General features: G+C 43.0%; 2 protein-coding genes across 4 annotated transcripts in view; one reads left to right on the top strand and one right to left on the bottom strand.

Moving 5' to 3' along the window:
- Window positions 1-920: 920 nt before the first annotated feature.
- On the bottom strand, window positions 921-11,132 carry LOC139387003 (acyl-CoA synthetase medium chain family member 3). The gene is made up of 15 exons (XM_071132942.1): window positions 11,027-11,132; window positions 10,439-10,619; window positions 9,925-10,131; window positions 9,190-9,400; window positions 8,120-8,327; window positions 7,018-7,161; window positions 6,492-6,648; window positions 5,493-5,572; window positions 5,277-5,400; window positions 5,123-5,203; window positions 4,863-4,964; window positions 4,363-4,490; window positions 2,055-2,154; window positions 1,482-1,601; window positions 921-1,374 (listed from the first exon to the last, which is right to left on the bottom strand). Exons 3-15 carry the CDS (start codon window positions 10,129-10,131, stop codon window positions 1,288-1,290), a joined length of 1,749 nt encoding a protein of 582 aa, XP_070989043.1. The 5' UTR covers window positions 10,439-10,619; window positions 11,027-11,132; the 3' UTR covers window positions 921-1,287.
- LOC139387004 (endothelin converting enzyme 2a) overlaps window positions 11,117-20,393 on the top strand; it is a 299,146-nt gene continuing 289,869 nt past the window's right edge. The window contains exons 1-2 of one of the 3 annotated variants that reach the window (XM_071132943.1): window positions 11,117-11,266; window positions 11,584-11,783. In XM_071132943.1, the coding sequence (XP_070989044.1) occupies window positions 11,624-11,783 (160 nt within the window). In that variant the 5' untranslated portion in view covers window positions 11,117-11,266; window positions 11,584-11,623. The remainder of the gene's footprint in view (window positions 11,267-11,583; window positions 11,784-20,393) is intronic. The other 2 variants (XM_071132944.1, XM_071132945.1) reach the window with 2 other exon arrangements.

The raw sequence follows: 20,393 nt of genomic DNA, 5'->3' as shown, positions 1-20,393 counted from the left end.
GGGATCGTTGGTGAGGGGTCAGAGGATGACGGTGGAGTGAGGACTCGTTGGTGAGGGGTCAGAGGATGACAGTGGACCTGGGCAGTGAGGGCTCTCGTTGGTGAGGGGTCAGAGGATGACGGTGGACCTGGGCAGTGAGGGCTCTCGTTGGTGAGGGGTCAGAGGATGACGGTGAACCTGGGCAGAAAGGGTTCGTTGGTGAGGGGTCAGAGGATGACGGTGGACCTGGGCAGGGAGGGCTCGTTGGTGAGGGGTCAGAGGATGACGGTGTACCTGGGCAGGGAGGGCTCGTTGGTGAGGGGTCAGAGAATGACAGTGGACCTGGGCAGTGAGGGCTCTCGTTGGTGAGGGGTCAGAGGATGACGGTGGACCTGGGCAGTGAGGGCTCTGGTTGGTGAGGGGTCAGAGGATGACGGTGGACCTGGGCAGTGAGGGCTCGTTGGTGAGGGGTCAGAAGATTCGGGAGGGCCAAATCTGCAGACCCACGTCGTATAAAAGCAGTTGATTAAGGTACAGGCCACTCACACACTGGGAAACTCAGTTTGAATCACGGATTGCCACTAAATCAATGGCCCGGTCCCTGAGAAGGATGTACTGATTGAGATAAGATAGGAAATCTTGCTTCCACTTAGCTAATAACCTACAGATTAGAAACTAGATAAGAGAGAAAAGACATGTACATCGTATTAAAGTATTCACACAGGGCCAGTCTCTCTTTTCTGTAGGGGGACTCAGGTTGGCCTCTGGTGGGTCGTACCATGCTGTTAGGGGTGGTGTCCTGGGGCGTGGGCTGTGGTATACTCCAGTACCCATGGGTCTACCTGGACTGCACACTGTAATCAACACCAACAAGTGTGTGAAGCAGAACATGCAGTGAACTAGAATCTTCAGTAGAAAACCTACGTACACACACACAGTGCTGTAATATACTAAATCAAAAGTTTATTCTTCAAGTTTCTTTCATTCATACAAGTGTGAAGTAGCTATTCATGCAATGATGGAGACAAATAGAAAAAGACATGTGCCATTCATTTCACAGATGTTTTGATTCATTTCACATTTAAAATGTAGTAATTTACCAGTCACTCTTATGCAGAGCAACTTACAGTTAGTGCATTCATCTTAAGATAGCTAGGTGGGACAACCACATATCACCATCACAGTAAGGACATTTTTCCTCAATTAAGTAGTTATCAGCAAAGTCGGTGCTAGTAGGAAAAGAAAGAAACAGACTACATTCTCTTCACTGTTCCAATAAGAAGGTTCAACAGATGATCCTCCACCCATTCAGGATCTTCCCCATTCTTTGTTCCTGAGCTCCACTCTCCTGATTTTACCACTAACTGTCTTTGGTAGCTGTTCCACAAACTCTACCTGTGAAGATGAGAAAAGTCAAATTACCTTATTTTTTGCCTTCTAATAGATATTGATCAAGCTTTTTTTTTCAACAATAAATAGCTTTACAAAAGAATAACAATGACCTTGCGTGGATACTTGTACGGTGCAGTAACTCTCTTCACATACGTCTGTAATTCTTTCTTAAGTTGATCTTGGTCTTGAGATTTGTACTCTGCTGTTAGAACAACAAATGCCTTCACAACCTAGGAAGATGAAGGGCATATTAACTGGGTTGTTTTATGTAACCTTTAATTAACCTTTAATTAACTTGGCAAGTCAGTGAAGAACAAATTCTTATTTACAACGACGTCCTCCCCTAAACCGGACGACGCTGGCCCAATTGTGCGCCGCCCTATGGGACTCCCAATCACGGCCAGTTGTGATACAGCCTGTAATCGAACCAGGGTCTGTAGTGATGCCTCTAGCACTGAGATACAGTGCCTTTGACCGCTGCACCACTTGGGAGCCCAATTACAGTGCAGTCGCTATGAATGATTTTGGGATTGAAGCCAATATAGGTTCATTTATAGAGATCTAACCAACAAGATAGTCCATAGTCTAATAACATCTGAGCTCTGAAATCATCTGACTGCTTTGATTCTGGGTGAGGATGACCTATTACTTTAATGGATTTGATTGATCCATCCATACTGTACCTCTCCTCTGATAGGGTCAGGGCTGCTGACCACGGCTGACTCAGCCACAGCCTGGTGTTCAATCAAAGCGTTCTCCACCTCAAATGGACCAATACGGTACCTATATAAACCCAGACTTTAGTCCTATTCAGACAGGATTAGTTTCACTACGAATACGGTACCTATACAACCAACCCAGACTTTAGTCCTATTCAGACAGGATTAGTTTCACTACGAATACGGTACCTATACAAACCCAGACTTTAGTCCTATTCAGACAGGATTAGTTTCACTACAAATACGGTACCTAAACAAACCCAGACTTTAGCCCTATTAAGACAGGATTAGTTTCACTACGAATACGGTACCTATACAAACCCAGACTTTAGTCCTATTCAGACAGGATTAGTTTTACTAGGGGAGGTCGTGTAATGTAATTATGTGCACGGGCACAAAACACCACATTTGTAATTTCAGTCCCGTCCGAATCTGCCAGTCATTTTTACATGGCAGGAGAGTAACAATCCCAGCCAGAGTAACCTACTGTTTTTTGGCGAACTCCAAGGTCCTCGGATAACGCTAGTCCTGTGCGAATCGACATCCCTGTGTTTTGAGAGAAATGTCTGAGTTTGACAGGTGTGGCTCGTTCACGGTTTGAGCAAGAAAACAATAACTGATTGGATAAATTGAACTAAGTGCTGCGCATAAGTGATATATAAATGGCCTACATGTATCAACTTTCACAGTGAATGCTTTTGTTTATATATTTTGTGATTATGAATTGAATACTGTCAAATGCATCTGTAAAAAAAATATTGGGCCTATTTGATGCTAAAGTTGATTTTAATAGATCGCAAAGCAGCATAGAACTGACCTAAACATTTGGAAATGTTAACTTTCTCATCCATAGCCTTAAAACACATCTCAGGTGCAAGTGCACTGTTTAGCTCACATCTGAAGGCTGGGGGGCATTTAGGACGTACTACAGATTGCTGATATATTCTAATGATTATCATGACACTTCCTCAATTCAAACATTATGGCGACACTACATCAAAGCTGGTTTGGTTTAGAAACTTGGTAACCAAGCTGGCGTTATCAGTGTGCCGGTATCCCCTGGACATGTTGAAATATCTTCACACCTAGAATAAAAACCTCCAGGCTTCCGTCATAACTGTCCATTTTTTGAAAACAAGTCATAATTACAGGGGCCAGTTTGGAAAAAACTAATCCTGTCCGAATCGTCCTTCGGAATAACGGACATTCTGGAGTAATAATTACATAACCAACGTTCTCTAGTAATACTAGTCCCGGGCGAATAGGGGGATAGTCAACTAAACATTTTTGTTAAGTTTTCCAGACTCAGATTGAGCTTATTCATCGACTGAGAAGAACTTTAAATTTACATTTGTGCCCCATAGATATAGATATAGGTATAGATATAGGTATAGATATAGGTATAGATATAGGTATAGATATAGGTATAGATATAGATATATATATAGGTCTAGGTATAGATATAGGTATAGATATAGATATAGGTATAGATATAGGTATAGATATAGGTATAGATATAGGTATAGATATAGATATATATATAGGTCTAGGTATAGATATAGGTATAGATATAGGTCTAGGTATAGGTCTAGATATATATATAGATATAGGTATAGATATAGGTATAGGTATAGATATAGGTATAGATATATATATAGATATAGGTATAGATATAGGTCTAGGTATAGGTCTAGATATAGGTATAGGTTGAGTTCCTGCCCGACTACATTGCTGAGACATGGCAGATCTTACAACGCCTGGATAGGTATTTAACATGTCAGCTAATGCTGCATTCGTAATGAAGAGGAAAGTGGGAATTTACACATAAAACTGGGAGACTAGTGGGAAACTATCATCCTGAGCTCCCACATAGTGACCCCTGACCTCACCTACTAAGGAAATCACCTCGATAACAGCATTTTCGGCAGTTAAATGCAACAAAACATTATTTATAAAAACAATGTATTAATATAGTTTTTGAACACTATCATTTGTTTACAAGCATGATAGCTGTATTTTTAGTTTAGTGTTTAATCAGCTATTTGGCCATTAGCCAATCGGGGTTTCTCAACAAGTTCAAAGCACGTGAACCAACTGGTATTTACAACTTCACAACTGATAAATTCCCACCTCTCACTTGGTTACGAATGCAGCATAATGACATAGCAATCTAATTCCCAACTGCACAGTTGATGATGTGGCACGCAACCATTGGTTGATGCAATGCAAGGCCTGCACATCTAGTCGGGCAGGGAGTCGACCATAGTGTTACCCAGCTGACAGGATGACGTCATCAGCTCGACCCACGAACCACAAGTAGTCGTCCTCATCCATGACACCCCTGTCACCAGTCAGGTAGAAGTCCCCAACATAGCACTCTGCTGTTCGATCAGGGTCACCCTGCATAGATGTGTATACAAATATTACAATATTAAGATGCAAGAAAACAAACCAAGTCTCAATGTATTTCAGAAGGTTCAAATCAATATCAAAATTGAAGGACTAGTCAGTCAGTCAATCAATCAAACAATCCAGGCTGTATCACAACCAGCTGTGATTGGGAGTCCCATAGGGCGGTGTACAATTGGCCCACGTCTTCCGGTGTAGGCCGTCATTGTAAATAAGAATTTGTTCTTAACTGACTTGCCTAGTTAAATAAAGGTTAAATAAAATAAAAATCAAAGATGTGGATATTTCATCAATTGCTATTGGAAGAAAACAGACAGGGAGACCAGGTGGCTAGTTGACCTGCAGTGAACTGGTCGTACATACTGTGTATTCAGTAAACAGGGAGAAGGGCTTGTGTGGTTTCACTCTGATACCAAGGTTCCCCTCCACTCCTCTGGGCAAGACATTACCGGCTTCATCTACGACCTGAGATAGGAACACAAATGCTGCCAATGTCCGCAGTTTGTATCAAAACGTGGAAACTTTATTGATTACACATTGATTCATGTTGATGGTTAAGCACACATTACACAAATGAATGACTTGGATAATTTTCAACACTGTTGTCTGTTGACTGCATATACCTGCACATCATACTCTGGTGAAGCCTTCCCAAAGGCCCCGGCTTTGATCTTCATGCCCTTAAAAGTACCAGCTATTAGTACCTGGAAGTGAAATGACAGAGAAGCTAAGACACCATTCTCTGTGTAACCTTTTATCACCTCCAACTTAACTCACAGTTTCAGTTTGTCCATATCCTTCGTAGATGTCCAGTCCAGTGGCACTCCTCCACTTCTCCATCACCTCTGGGTTGATGGGTTCACCAGCACACAAACAATGCTGCAAGTTGCTGAAATTATAACTGACAAAAAAAAAGAGATGTCTCAGATGTCAATAACGATTTGGTTGTAATCTAAAAAGGAGACATTATTTAATCAGTGTGTAAGCAAATACCTGGACATGTCCTCTTGCACTAGCATTCGATAAGCAGTTGGAGCCGTGCAGAATGTGGATATGGGGTAGCTGGAGAGAGTCTTCAAAGAAAAACACATGAAATATCAATATCTGTAATGACATGAAATAACATTTCCCCACTACATTCAACCTAACCACGACACACCTGCAGTGGAAGGCACAGAGGGGTTCTATATAGTGAGAATGGACATGCACGGCCCTCTAGTGGTCAAATGCAGTGGAAGACACAGAGGGGTTCTATATAGTGAGAATGGACATGCAGGGCCCTCTAGTGGTCAAATGCAGTGGAAGGCACAGAGGGGTTCTCTATATAGTGAAAATGGACATGCAGGGCCCTCTAGTGGTCAAATGCAGTGGAAGACACAGAGGGGTTCTATATAGTGAGAATGGACATGCACGGCCCTCTAGTGGTCAAATGCAGTGGAAGACACAGAGGGGTTCTATATAGTGAAAATGGACATGCAGGGCCCTCTAGTGGTCAAATGCAGTGGAAGACACAGAGGGGTTCTATATAGTGAGAATGGACATGCACGGCCCTCTAGTGGTCAAATGCATTGGAAGGCACAGAGGGGTTCTATATAGTGAGAATGGACATGCACGGCCCTCTAGTGGTCAAATGCAGTGGAAGACACAGAGAGGGGTTCTATGGAGTGAGAATGGACATGCAGGGCCCTCTAGTGGTCAAATGCAGTGGAAGACACAGAGAGGGGTTCTATGGAGTGAGAATGGACATGCAGGGCCCTCTAGTGGTCAAATGCAGTGCCTGCAGATCTATAGCAAACCACTTCCCTCAGATGTGCTGACATCAAAGATGTAAGGGAATAGGTGTTGTTTTCAGACCATATGGTGTATGAACACACACACACACACACACACACACACACACACACACACACACACACACACACACACACACACACACACACACACACACACACACACACACACACACACACACACACACACACACACACACACCTCCAGTACAGTGTGACTGTCGAAGCGGGGCATATGGTGGATGAAGACACAGGCTCCCTGGATCCAGGGGGCATAGACACTGCTCCAGGCAGACTTGGCCCAGCCTGTATCAGATGTGTTCCACAAGACATCCCTTTCCGTCAGGTCCAACCAGTACCTCCACACCGACAGGAGGGAGGGAGAGAGGGAGTAGGACAGAGATAAACCCCAATTAGGGTTCAGTTCAATGGGTATTATGTCATGCTTCATGTTTTGTGTGGACCCCAGGAAGAGTAGCTGCTGCTTTCACAACAGCAATTAGTCAGTGCAATCTAAGTTCAACCCATGTTATGGTTGTGGCGTGGTTATGTTATGGTTGTGATTATGTTATGGTTGTAGCGTGGTTGTGATTATGTCGTGGTTATGGTTATGTTATGGTTGTGGCATGGTTATGGTTGTGTTGTGTTTGTGGTTATGTTGAAGTAATCTCTCGTGGACAGACTATGTAAACATCTGTGTTAACTGAGATTAATGTTGGCGGACCTACCTTCCGTTGACAGTGAGGCCTATCCCATAGCTGCTGTGGCTGTGTTGGGTCATCTTAGGTGACCCTGTGGTCCCACTGGTGAAGAAGATGGTCATAGGGTCATCACTGCGAGTCTTCACACACTCATGGTCGCTGGACGCGTTCCTATGGAGAGAGTTTGGTCAGTACAGAGATGCTGAAAGTAACAAGCAAGATGTAGATAGACCAAACCAATAGATCAGACACAGTGAACTGGAGTCATTATGATCCCATCCAGACCAAACCAATAGATCAGACACAGTGAACTGAGCCATTATGATCCCATCCAGACCAAACCAATAGATCAGACACAGTGAACTGGAGCCATTGTGATCCCATCCAGACCAAACCAATAGATCAGACACAGTGAACTGTAGTCATCATGATCCCATCCAGACCAAACCAATAGATCAGACACAGTGAACTGTAGTCATTATGATCCCATCCAGACCAAACCAATAGATCAGACACAGTGAACTGGAGCCATTATGAGCCCATCCAGACCAAACCAATAGATCAGACACAGTGAACTGGAGCCATTATGAGCCCATCCAGACCAAACCAATAGATCAGACACAGTGAACTGGAGCCATTATGATCCCATCCAGACCAAACCAATAGATCAGACACAGTGAACTGGAGTCATTGTGATCCCATCCAGACCAAACCAATAGATCACACACAGTGAACTGGAGTCATTATGATCCCATCCAGACCAAACCAATAGATCAGACACAGTGAACTAGAGCCTTTATGATCCCATCCAGACCAAACCAATAGATCAGACACAGTGAACTGGAGCCATTATGATCCCACCCAGACCAAACCAATAGATCAGACACAGTGAACTGGAGCCATTGTGATCCCATCCAGACCAAACCAATAGATCAGACACAGTGAACTGGAGCCATTATGATCCCATCCCATCCAAATCAAATTGGTCACATACACATATTTAAGAGATGTTATTGCGGGTGAGGCAAAAAAAACATAGTAAAATAATGGAATTAAGAAATATATAAATATATGATCCTTTCTATGACAAGTGTCTTTGGAATTTTTTTCTGACCTAAGTTATCTTTACCTCACCAGATCTCCAAAGTTCTTCCAGCCCTCTCTCTTGGTGGGGGACACCAGTATTTTGTGCTGCAGGCTGGAGCACTGAGAGGCCACGGCATCGAGCAGGGGGGCCAGGGACTCGTCTGTGATGACACAGCGGGCCCCAGAGGTCTGCAGCCGGTGGAGGATGTCCCTGGCTGTCAGCTGAGAGGTGCCTGGCAGCAGCACTGTTCCTGTGGGGGACATGGGACTTCACCAGGGATAGGAGATTTTCCTGAAGGGAAATCTTGGGGCCCTAGTCATAGCTAATGACAAGGCACTGGAATAAATAAGGTTGTACATTTTTCCTGTTCAGGTCAGGTGGTCAGATAGTACACCCGGCCCTAGGCATCACATTTATATTGAATTGTTTTATTAATTTAGCAGCTTGTCTCCAAAACTATTTCAATTGTATTGCCCCAAACATATGTATTGAACTAAACATATGCTATCTGATAGCATTATGTCTGGACGAGTGGTATACAAAGTCAGGGTCGACGGGGGGATTTCAGTGGGGTTGACGGGGGGATTTCAGTGGGGTTGACGGGGGGATTTCAGTGGGGTCGACGGGGGGGATTTCAGTGGGGTCGACGGGGGGATTTCAGTGGGGTCGACGAGGGGATTTCAGTGGGGTTGACGGGGGGATTTCAGTGGGGTCGACGGGGGGATTTCAGTGGGGTCGACAAATAAAAAATAGTTTGATTTTGGGGGGGGGGGGGGGGGTCCAAAAATGAAGAGGACAGATTATGTTATGGGAACAATATACAAATGTTATTGAAAAATATAATTTGACAAATAAAATTGTACTAAGTAAGTAAATAAATGTACATATTGGTTCTCTTAGAGCAGGTATTCCCAAAGGTAAAGCCGTCGGGGGTACGCCTAATAAAAATGTGAATCACCAGATTTTCTAGTGACAAAAATTGGGTCCCCAGAAATTCTGGGGAAAAAAATGTGGTCCCCGCTGAAAAAGTTTCAATACCACTGGTCTAGACAATGCAATTTTGATTATATTATGAAGTCTTGGATTTCTGGATTAGATCTTTTCTAGCTCACCGGTTCTGAGACAGGCCACATTGACGAGCCACCACTCTGGAACCCTGGGTAGTACCAGAAACACCCTGTCCTGCTGGTTGAGACCACAGGCACCTGACAGAACATTGGCCAGTCTTCTGGAGTGGAAGCCCAGCTCCTCAAAACTCCACCTCACCTCCTGCTTTCTGTCATTCACCCACCAGAAGGCAGGGTTAGATCCTTTCTCTCCTTTCTGAAATAAACCATGGTGATTTCACATTTACATTTGAGTTCATCTGAAACCGTAAAGTTTAATGTAGAACATATCCCTCTGCCAATATGAATGATATGTCAACTATCCTGCTACCTAAAGGCGGTCATCATGATGATGTTGTCATAACACTGACATAACACGTCATTACGAGTTATAACAACTATGTCACAGTCAGAGGGTTCAAGTCAAGTGTTACCATTTTTTCATTCCCCCATGATAATATATGCAACGGACAGTGCTTGACTTGGGGAGGAGCTCACCGGAGTAGAGTACCGGCAGCTCAAATGTTCTTCTGCTTGAGCTCCTGTTCCTCTTATAGAATACTAGCTCAATGTATTGTGGAGCTCCTGTTCCTCTTATAGAATACTAGCTCAATGTATTGTGGAGCTCCTGCACCTAAATATAAACAGTACTGGCACCCTAAACGAGTACTGAAAGCTATTTCATCCAAGTCAAGCACTGGAAATGAAAGTTGAAGGTTAGATAAACAAGGTATACTCTACCGTTTCTTTCTCTGCCCACACATCAAGCACATCTTCTGCAAAGTTGAAGTACTCTGGTATCTGGGGGCTGTATTGTCGTTTGATACTCTCATAGCCAGTAAAGTTTTGAGGAGGAGATACCCTATGTCCACGGATCTGACATTTAAAGTTACTTGGGAATATACTGAGTGCCTTCAGTTGAAAGGACACTTTCCCAATGGCCCTCATCTGCAAAGGAAAAAGAAAACACTACTTAATAAAATACTTGTAGATGCAGTAGAAACAATACTGTTTAGAGCAAGAACAATCTCTTTCTCTCATTTTATGCATCATGCAAATGACTTTGAAGACATTCTTACCAGTTATATTAATGCCATTCAGTAGAGACAACTTGTGCAACTAGTATTTTTATGTCAACAGTTGACAAGCAGAGAAGAACACTGTACAGAACGTATACAGTTGATACATTAAGGTATCATTAAGTATCACGCTTAGAAAGTATCATGCTTAAGTTTAAACCCCTCTCAAACCCTACCTCTCAAATCGTCGTGTTGTTTGCGGTTTATGTTGCTCTGTCTGCGGGCTGAAAATAAGGAATGGCGCCCAAGAAATCTCTCCATAAAGGGTCGAGTGAAAAGGAAGGAATACTAGGGCTCAACTCCGGCACAGGGAGAGATCTGTTCATTCCATGACCTGAATGGGTGAACTATTAAAATCTGCAGGAAGTAGGCGTGGTGTTATAAATGCACATGTAAAAGTTAAAATGTGTTTACTTATTTACACAACAATTGAAAGGAAACCACTAATATGTTTCAGACCAAAATTAGAGTAATATGACACCACAAAAACATTGCTTATTAATAGTCTTCATGGTTATTATAGCGCCTACTAAATACGTGTTTTTCTGTCCAAAATATTAGTCTACCGTGCAGATTAGATGAAGAGCTGTTGCCATTGGATTTTACATTAAATCATCCCCCATGACAATGTAGCCTAACAATTTCTTCCTCGTTTTACACACATGAAAACTGCACAGTTAATGTCATGTGATTGCAAACGGACGGACATCAATGAAAGTGAAGACATTGTCACAACAGTAGTAGGCAATGTCGCAGACTTTTACCAGTTGTATTTCCAGATACAGCTGATCCCGCTACACTGTAACGTCGGTTCCTCAGATGTGATCAGAGGGGATATCATTTCCCCAGGATGCTTTGCGCGGAGTGTATGACGGACTGTTTCCTGCGAGCAACACGTGGAATATGGATAACGCTCCAATGAACAGCTAGCCTATATGTTCCTTTCCTTCCATTTCAAATTATTTTCATGAAAACTGCATGAAGTGAGGACATAACTGACTGACGTAAGCGAACAAGAGTTTACAATGTCACATGGGCATTCAGCGTAAAATGTAGCTAGATAGATAGATGGCTATGGCTACGATCATAGACAGTACTGTATGTAAACACGTTGTGGTGTTGTCGTTGGTTTAGACGAGCACAGCCACAACCTGTGGCAGTCATCATAACATAACACTGTCAACAGTCTAGTAAATTACATTGATCTATAATCAACTCAGCAATGCCATTCACAACATAAGGGTGACTGACAAAATAATTGATGTTCCATTTTATACAGAAAAGCATCAATTCTGTTTTCATTTCTATACATTGTGTATAGCTATCATTGCATTCCTTGTACAGTGAGGGACAGCGTGGGGATGGAGTATCTACCCGACCGTAACTCCAGGTATAAAGACGTGGACTACTGGGATGAGAGGTACAAGACAGAGAAGTCGTTTGAATGGTTCGGAGACTTCTCCAAGTTCCAGCATCTACTTCAGCGTCACGTCCTGAAGGACGATGCCATCCTTGTGCTTGGTATGTGTTCTGACCTTACTTGCCTACTTGTCTTTATTTCTGAAGAAATCTTGGACATTGTGAAAATTACATTCGTGAAGACCTTACTGCATCAATGGAATGTTTGTCTCATCATTTAGTAATTTATTTGGAAAGAGGGGAACAGGGCTTTATAACGCGACAGACCACAAGATGGCGCTGCAAGACAACGTTTGAACATGTCCATGTTCAGTATCGTCATAATATTATAATACCGACCCTTGCAAATTCTTCAGCCCCTGATTACATCATTATACAGAAGTGGTTGAAAGTCATTTGTAGAGATTTTTGTACCTAGGTTTTGTACCTATTCAGTGCTTGATATGCATGCTTAATATACATTAATTTGAGCTACAAACATTTGCTGTTCAGCACATATCTGGATACTTTCACATTTGCATTCAGATTGCAAAATGTTAGCCACGCTGCCTGTCATTTGAATGTAAGTCATAAACAGCATGGCTAGAGTATATATTATTGTTGTTAGCTATCCTTCAAACATTACCCAAGCACTTGTTTTGCCACTACATTGCAGATATTGTATTCGTCCCAGTAGTTAAAGCGGTTCCTTGTGGAATATTATAGAATGTAACAGTTAGTTGATGTTGACAAAGGTGTTAAACATGGTTGCATTATTTTGATGGAATATCCCTCAAAAAACGGTTTGATAGAGCCCTGGAAGAATATTATTATCCCAGTGCAGAGGATTCCAAAGCCAACCTTGCTGATATACTTGTTTCCCTGGTTTGAAGTGTTGTACTGTAGTTGATGTGACCATGCGGAAGCTTAGGGGGGCGCTGTTGCTAGTGGTCTCTTGTCAGTCACTGTAGGGTCCCTGTTTATGTATGCGCAGCAGAGCAGCACTCTTGGTTGGGAGTGTGTGTGTGTGTGTGTGGAGGGTTCAATGCTGAACAATTGTGTCAGCGAACGACAGGGCTTCCTGGACTATGATGGGGGTAAGACCGGTGTTGTCAGGACCTAGGCACTAGGTCATTCTCTCCTGTAGTTTTTCTCGTCTTTCACTTGACCCTGGGATCAAACAGGCTCATTTAAAAATATATATATATTAATTTCACCTTTATTTAACCAGATAGGCAAGTAGAGAACAAGTTCTCATTTACAATTGCGACCTGGCCAAGATAAAGCAAAGCAGTTCGACACGTACAACAACACATGGAGTAAAACAAACATACAGTCAATAATACAGTAGAAAAATGAGTCTATATACAATGTGAGCAAATGAGGTGAGATAAGGGAGGTAAAGGCAAAAAAAGGCCATGGTGGCGAAGTAAATACAATATAGCAAGTAAAACACTGGAATGGTAGATTTGCAATGGAAGAATATGCAAAATAGAAATAATGGGGTGCAAAGGAACAAAATAAATAAATACAGTAGGGGAAGAGGTAGTTGTTTGGGCTAAATTATAGATGGGCTATGTACAGGTCCAGTAATCTGTGAGCTGCTCTGACAGCTGGTGCTTAAAGCTAGTGAGGAAGATACGTGTTTCCAGTTTCAGAGATTTTTGTAGTTCGTTCCAGTCATTGGCAACAGAGAACTGGAAGGAGAGGCGGCCAAAGGAAGAATTGGTTTTGGGGGTGACCAGAGAGATATACCTGCTGGAGCGCGTGCTACAGGTGGGTGATGCTATTTTTTAAATGTTTTAATTTATTTTACATTTATTTCACCTTTATTTAACCAGGTAGGCTAGTTGAGAACAAGTTCTCATTTACAACTGCGACCTGGCCAAGATAAAGCATAGCAGTGTGAACAGACAACAACACAAAGTTACACATGGAGTAAACAATAAACAAGTCAATAACACAGTAGAAAAAATGAGTATATACATTGTGTGCAAAAGGCATGAGGAGGTAGGCGAATAATTACAATTTAGCAGATTAACACTGGAGTGATAAATTATCAAATGGTCATGTACAGGTAGAGATACTGGTGTGTAAAAGAGCAGAAAAGTAAATAAATAAAAACAGTATGGGGATGAGGTAGGTCAATTGGGTGGGCTATTTACCGATGGACTATGTACAGCTGCAGCGATCGGTTAGCTGCTCAGATAGTGGTGACCAGTGAGCTGAGATAAGGGGGTACTTTACCTAGCAGGGTCTTGTAGATGACCTAGTGCCAGTGGGTTTGGCGACGAGTATGAAGCGAGGGCCAGCCAACGAGAGCATACAGGTCACAGTGGTGGGTAGTATATGGGGCTTTGGTGACAAAATGGATGGCACTGTGATAGACTGCATCCGATTTATTGAGTAGGGTATTGGAGGCTATTTTGTAAATGACATCGCCGAAGTCGAGGATCGGTAGGATGGTCAGTTTAAGGAGGGTATGTTTGACAGCATGAGTGAAGGAGGCTTTGTTGCGAAATAGGAAGCCAATTCTAGATTTAACTTTGGATTGGAGATGTTTGATGTGAGTCTGGAAGGAGAGTTTACAGTCTAACCAGACACCTATGTATTTGTAGTTGTCCACATATTCTAAGTCAGAACCGTCCAGAGTAGTGATGCTGGATGGGCGTGCAGGTGCAGGCAGCGATCGGTTGAAGAGCATGCATTTAGTTTTACTTGTATTTAAGAGCAATTGGAGGCCACGGAAGGAGAGTTGTATGGCATTGAAGCTTGCCTGGAGGGTTGTTAACACAGTGTCCAAAGAAGGGCCAGAAGTATTCCGAATGGTGTCGTCTGCGTAGATGTGGATCAGAGACTCACCAGCAGCAAGAGCGACATCATTGCTGTATACAGAGAAGAGAGTCGGCCCGAGAATTGAACCCTGTGGCACCCCCATAGAGACTGCCAGAGGCCCGGACAACAGGCCCTCCGATTTGACACACTGAACTCTATCAGAGAAGTAGTTGGTGAACCAGACGAGGCAATCATTTGAGAATCCAAGGCTACCGAGTCTGCCGATGAGGATGTGGTGATTGACAGAGTCGAAAGCCTTGGCCAGGTCAATGAATACGGCTGCACAGTATTGTTTCTTATCGATGGCGGTTAAGATATCGTTTAGGACCTTGAGTGTGGGTGAGGTACACCCATGACCAGCTCTGAAACCAGATTGCACAGCGGAGAAGGTACGGTGGGATTCGAAATGGTCGGTAATCTGTTTGTTGACTTGGCTTTCGAAGACCTTAGAAAGGCAGGGTAGGATAGATATAGGTCTGTAGCAGTTTGGGTCAAGAGTGTCCCTCCTTTGAAGAGGGGGATGACAGCAGCTGCTTTCCAATCTTTGGGAATCTCAGACGACACAAAAGAGAGGTTGAACAGGGTAGCAATAGGGGTTGCAACAATTTCGGCAGATCATTTTAGAAAGAAAGGGTTCAGATTGTCTAGCCCGGCTAATTTGTAGGGGTCCAGATTTTGCAGCTCTTTCAGAACATCAGCTGACTGGATTTGGTATTAAATAGCCTTTCTGTTTATTCAGTGGTATGAATGCAACACATTTTATTTAGCAGTAGATGAAGACTATTGCAGATGGAAAAGTATAGCGAGTGAAATGGTCGCCAGTTTACAAAATAAAAATAAAAAATGAAAAATGCATAAATATTGATGCATGTTGGTCAGCTAATATCAACTTAATTATTTCTCTTTGTATATTTTTTGTGGACCAACATTTGCTTTTGTGCACACAAACATACTATAGTAAAATCCCCAAATGAAACAGGGTGCCAATGTAACGAATGTGAAATGGCTAGCTAATTAGCGGTGCGCGCCAGTGGTGTTTCAATCGGTGACGTCACTTGCTCTGAGACCTTGAAGTAGTGGTTCCCCTTGCTCTGCAAGGGCCGCGGCTTTTGTGGAGCGATGGGTAACGATGCTTTGTGGGTGACTGTTGTTGATATGTGCAGAGGGTCCCTGGTTCGCGCCCGGGTATGAGCGAGGGGACGGTCTAAAGTTATACTGTTACACCATCCTGTGTCAACCAGTAACGCCTCTGGGAGAAGGGGGGAATGTATCTCGTATTGTCTCATCGATGTATGTCGAAACCTCTGTCCCCTCCACCAACCTGCGTCATAGTATGGTGCTGCTGCAAGACAGACCACTCTTTCTGCAAGACAGACCACTCTTTCTGCATGTTGATTTGAGCCTAAGAAAAATAATTCCATCGCCTAGGACTGGATGCATTCCACACTGAAGAGTTCTCTCGCACACACAGGCACGCACACACACGCAGTCACACGTTTCTGTCACTGGCACTTGCACTGTCTCTTCACACATAGACGCTCACATACACTCACATCTACAGCTCAGCTATATATAGGTTATATATCCACACTCACAAACCCCTGCTTCACCCGTCGTCTCAACAGTGGTGTTTCTGGTTGGTGTTTAGGTGAGGCCATTGGCTCATATAAACTGTCACAGAGAATCTCCCTCACTGTGGTGTGTAACACAGTGGTATAACTCTAAAGCATGGAGAGAGTTGGAGGAAAGGGGGGGGCTGATTGTGTCAGGATGGAGGGGGCAGAGAAGTGGAGGAAAGGGTAACGATGCTTTGTGGGTGACTGTTGTTGATATGTGCAGAGGGTCTCTGGTTCGCGCCCGGGTATGGGCGAGGGGACGGTCTAAAGTTATACTGTTACACCATCCTGTGTCAACCAGTAACGCCTCTGGGAGAAGGGGGGAATGTATCTCGTATTGTCTCATCGATGTATGTCGAAACCTCTGTCCCCTCCACCAACCTGCGTCATAGTATGGTGCTGCTGCAAGACAGACCACTCTTTCTGCAAGACAGACCACTCTTTCTGCATGTTGATTTGAGCCTAAGAAAAATAATTCCATCGCCTAGGACTGGATGCATTCCACACTGAAGAGTTCTCTCGCACACACAGGCACGCACACACACGCAGTCACACGTTTCTGTCACTGGCACTTGCACTGTCTCTTCACACATAGACGCTCACATACACTCACATCTACAGCTCAGCTATATATAGGTTATATATCCACACACACAAACCCCTGCTTCACCCGTCGTCTCAACAGTGGTGTTTCTGGTTGGTGTTTAGGTGAGGCCATTGGCTCATATAAACTGTCACAGAGAATCTCCCTCACTGTGGTGTGTAACACAGTGGTATAACTCTAAAGCATGGAGAGAGGTGGAGGAAAGGGGGGGCTGATTGTGTCAGGATGGAGGGGGCAGAGAAGTGGAGGAAAGGGGGGGATGATTGTGTCAGGATGGAGGGGGCAGAGAAGTGGAGGAAAGGGGGGGCTGATTGTGTGTCAGGATGGAGGGGGCAGAGAAGTGGAGGAAAGGGGGGGCTGATTGTGTGTCAGGATGGAGGGGGCAGAGAAGTGGAGGAAAGGGGGGTCTGATTGTGTGTCAGGATGGAGGGGGCAGTGAGGTGAGGAAGGGATGAATGGGAGGGAAGGAAGGAGAGAGGGAGGGAAGGAGGGAAGGAAGGGAGGGAGGGAGGGAAAGCAAGATATAGGGATTGAGGAAGGTAGAAAGAGATGGGAGAGGAATAGAGAAGGTCCTGTGCCGTGAGCATTGGTGTCCATTTGATTGTTTAAGAGTCTCTTTTTTAACTTTTAGTTTATTCTATCCGGATATCTGAAAAAATATCACACTATTATTAGAATAGTAAAATCATCCTAATACCCATCCCTATTCCTTTCTTCCTTGCTCCCTGGACACACCTGGAGCCCAAATGGATGACGTATGTTGCACAGCTGAGAGTCGAGTGTGGAGACGAATGGATTCATTTCAGTCAGTCAGTCAAAAGCCCTTCCCAGCTAGTATGTGTTGGCTAGTTGGCGGCAGCAGCAGCAGCATGGGGCAGCAGCAGCATGGGGCAGCAGCAGCAGCATTGGGCAGCAGCAGCATGGGCCTGCAGCAGCAGCATGGGGCAGCAGCAGCAGCAGCATGGGCCTAGTGAAAACTGGTCAAATAAATGGATGTTTCTGTCGATGGGCGAGGGAGAAATAACTTGTAGTATTGGTCACTATCTGAATTTGGTCACCATCTCTAATTTGTCACGTTGGTCATAACGAGGAGACCAAGGCGCAGCGTGATAAGAATACATTCCTCTTTATTTACACGAAGAACACTAAACAAACTAACAAAACAAATGTGCCGCTATAAGACACAAGTGCTAACAGGCAACTAACTACACATAGACAATAACCCACAAAACCAACATGGAAAATGGCAACCTAAATAGGATCCCCAATCAGAGACAACAATAAACAGCTGCCTCTGTTTGGGAAACAATTCAGGCCACCATAGAAAAGTCAAAAAGCAAGCCGAGATCTACCAATCAGATTAAAAATGTAACATTAACCTAATAAAAATAAATGTTTGCAGTCGGCCTAATACATTATCACAGCATATTGGCTATATGCCTGACCTGCCAATATTATTTTTCTCAAACCATACTATATTTCAAAACTCAAGCTTTGATAACAAAATAGATCAGTTGGTGTAGCACTTGCGAGGCACAGCTGAGCATAAATTGAAATGATTTGCTAATAATGAGCTTTTTTAATTAACTGGACTGATGGTACCTTTGGTCATGGTGCTTTCAAGACCACTGGGAACTCGGGTAGGTGGAGTCGGTCTTTTCAGACGGTGCACAGAGCTTCTGAATGAAGTGCCCCTGCCGCCAACAGCGCAACACGAATAATACTAATACTGATAATAATAATAATAACACTAATAATAATACTAATAATAATACTACTACTAATACTAATAATACTACTACTAATAATACTGCTACTAATACTACTAATAATAATACTGATACTAATACTACTAATACTAATTATAATACTAATAATAATACTAATAATAATAATACTGCTACTAATACTAATAATACTAATACTCGTTATAATACTAATAATAATACTAATACTACTACTAATACTAATAATACTAATAATAATAATACTGATACTAATACCAATAATAATAATACTGATACTAATACCAATAATAATAATACTGATACTACTAATACTAATAATAATACTAATAATAATACTAATACTAATTCTAATAATAATACAAGTGGAGTCAAGCCGTTTCTACAGCAATGTTTGGTGATGGAATTCCTTGAACATGGACTGGTTGGTGAACACTGGTTTACACTGCTCAATGGGTACAGTTTGTGCTGCAAGCCAACAACATGGGGCAGTGTTCTTTGCTCTCACTTGCTGCAGTAAGGAGAGTAGCTAGACAGTGTAGCCTATATCGGGCCAGTAAGGAGAGTAGCTAGACAGTGTAGCCTATATCGGGCCAGTAAGGAGAGTAGCTAGACAGTGTAGCCTATATCGGGCCAGTAGGGAGAGTAGCTAGACAGTGTAGCCTATATCGGGCCAGTAAGGAGAGTAGCTAGACAGTGTAGCCTATATTGGGCCAGTAGGGAGAGTAGCTAGACAGTGTAGCCTATATCGGGCCAGTAAGGAGAGGAGCTAGACAGTGTAGCCTATATCGGGCCAGTAGGGAGAGTAGCTAGACAGTGTAGCCTATATCAGGCCAGTAAGGAGAGTAGCTAGACCGTGTAGCCTATATCAGGCCAGTAAGGAGAGTAATGTAATGTACAAATATACATATTTGTATAAAAACATACAGAGCTCCGTGTATGTGTGTGTAAATATATGAATGTATATGATGAAATATCAGGTACCTTGATGATTTATATTGACCTGGTTGAGATATATCCCTTTTGTTACTTATTAGATCTGTTTCACCTGTCCTTGTCTCCACCCCCTCCAGGTGTCTCCCATCTTCCCCACTTGTCCTTGTCTCCACCCCCTCCAGGTGTCTCCCATCTTCCCCACTTGTCCTCTGGGTATTTAAACCTGTGTTTTCTGTCTGTCTGTTACCAGTTTGTTTTGTTGTTTCAAGTCGACCAGTGTATTGTCTTAGCTTCTGGTTTTCCCCAGTCTCTCTTTTTCTCGTCCTCCTGGTTTTTGACCCTTGACTGTCCTGACCCTGTACCTGCCCGCCTGACCACTCTGCCTGTTCCTGACATTGAGCCTGCCGTCCTGTACCTTGACCTCTACTCTGGATTTTCGACCCCTGCCTGCCTTGACCTGTCGTTTGCCTGCCTCTGTTGTTACAATTAACATTGTTACTTCACACAGTCTGCACTTGGGTCTTACCTTGTTGCCTGATACTTCTAATCTTAAAGACATACAAACAACAGTCACGTCAAGTAATCTATGCTTTAAGTTGATTGGAGAATCATTTTTTGCACCATATCCCTGGATCTCATTGAATGTTTTTGCCGTTTGGAAACGTTGAATGTGGACTGTATGCGTCCGAAACAACCCCGCTTCAGGCTCTGGCAGTAGCTATGGTCAATGGGAAAGAAAGCCTCTACAATTAATATAATGATGATCATAACAATAATAGTAATAATACCAATAAGGAGATCAAGAAAACGGAGGGTTATTATTATTAATAGTATTGCTAATATTAATAGTATTATTATCGATAGTATTATTATTGATATTATTATTATCGATAGTATTATTTATTATTAATAGTATTATTATTGATAGTATTATTATTGATAGTATTATTATCGATAGTATTATTATCGATAGTATTATTTATTATTAATAGTATTA

This window comes from Oncorhynchus clarkii, chromosome 28 (genome assembly GCF_045791955.1).
Source record: "Oncorhynchus clarkii lewisi isolate Uvic-CL-2024 chromosome 28, UVic_Ocla_1.0, whole genome shotgun sequence".
NCBI classification, from domain to species: Eukaryota; Metazoa; Chordata; class Actinopteri; order Salmoniformes; family Salmonidae; genus Oncorhynchus; species Oncorhynchus clarkii.
This window is presented reverse-complemented; position numbering and strand designations above follow the sequence as displayed.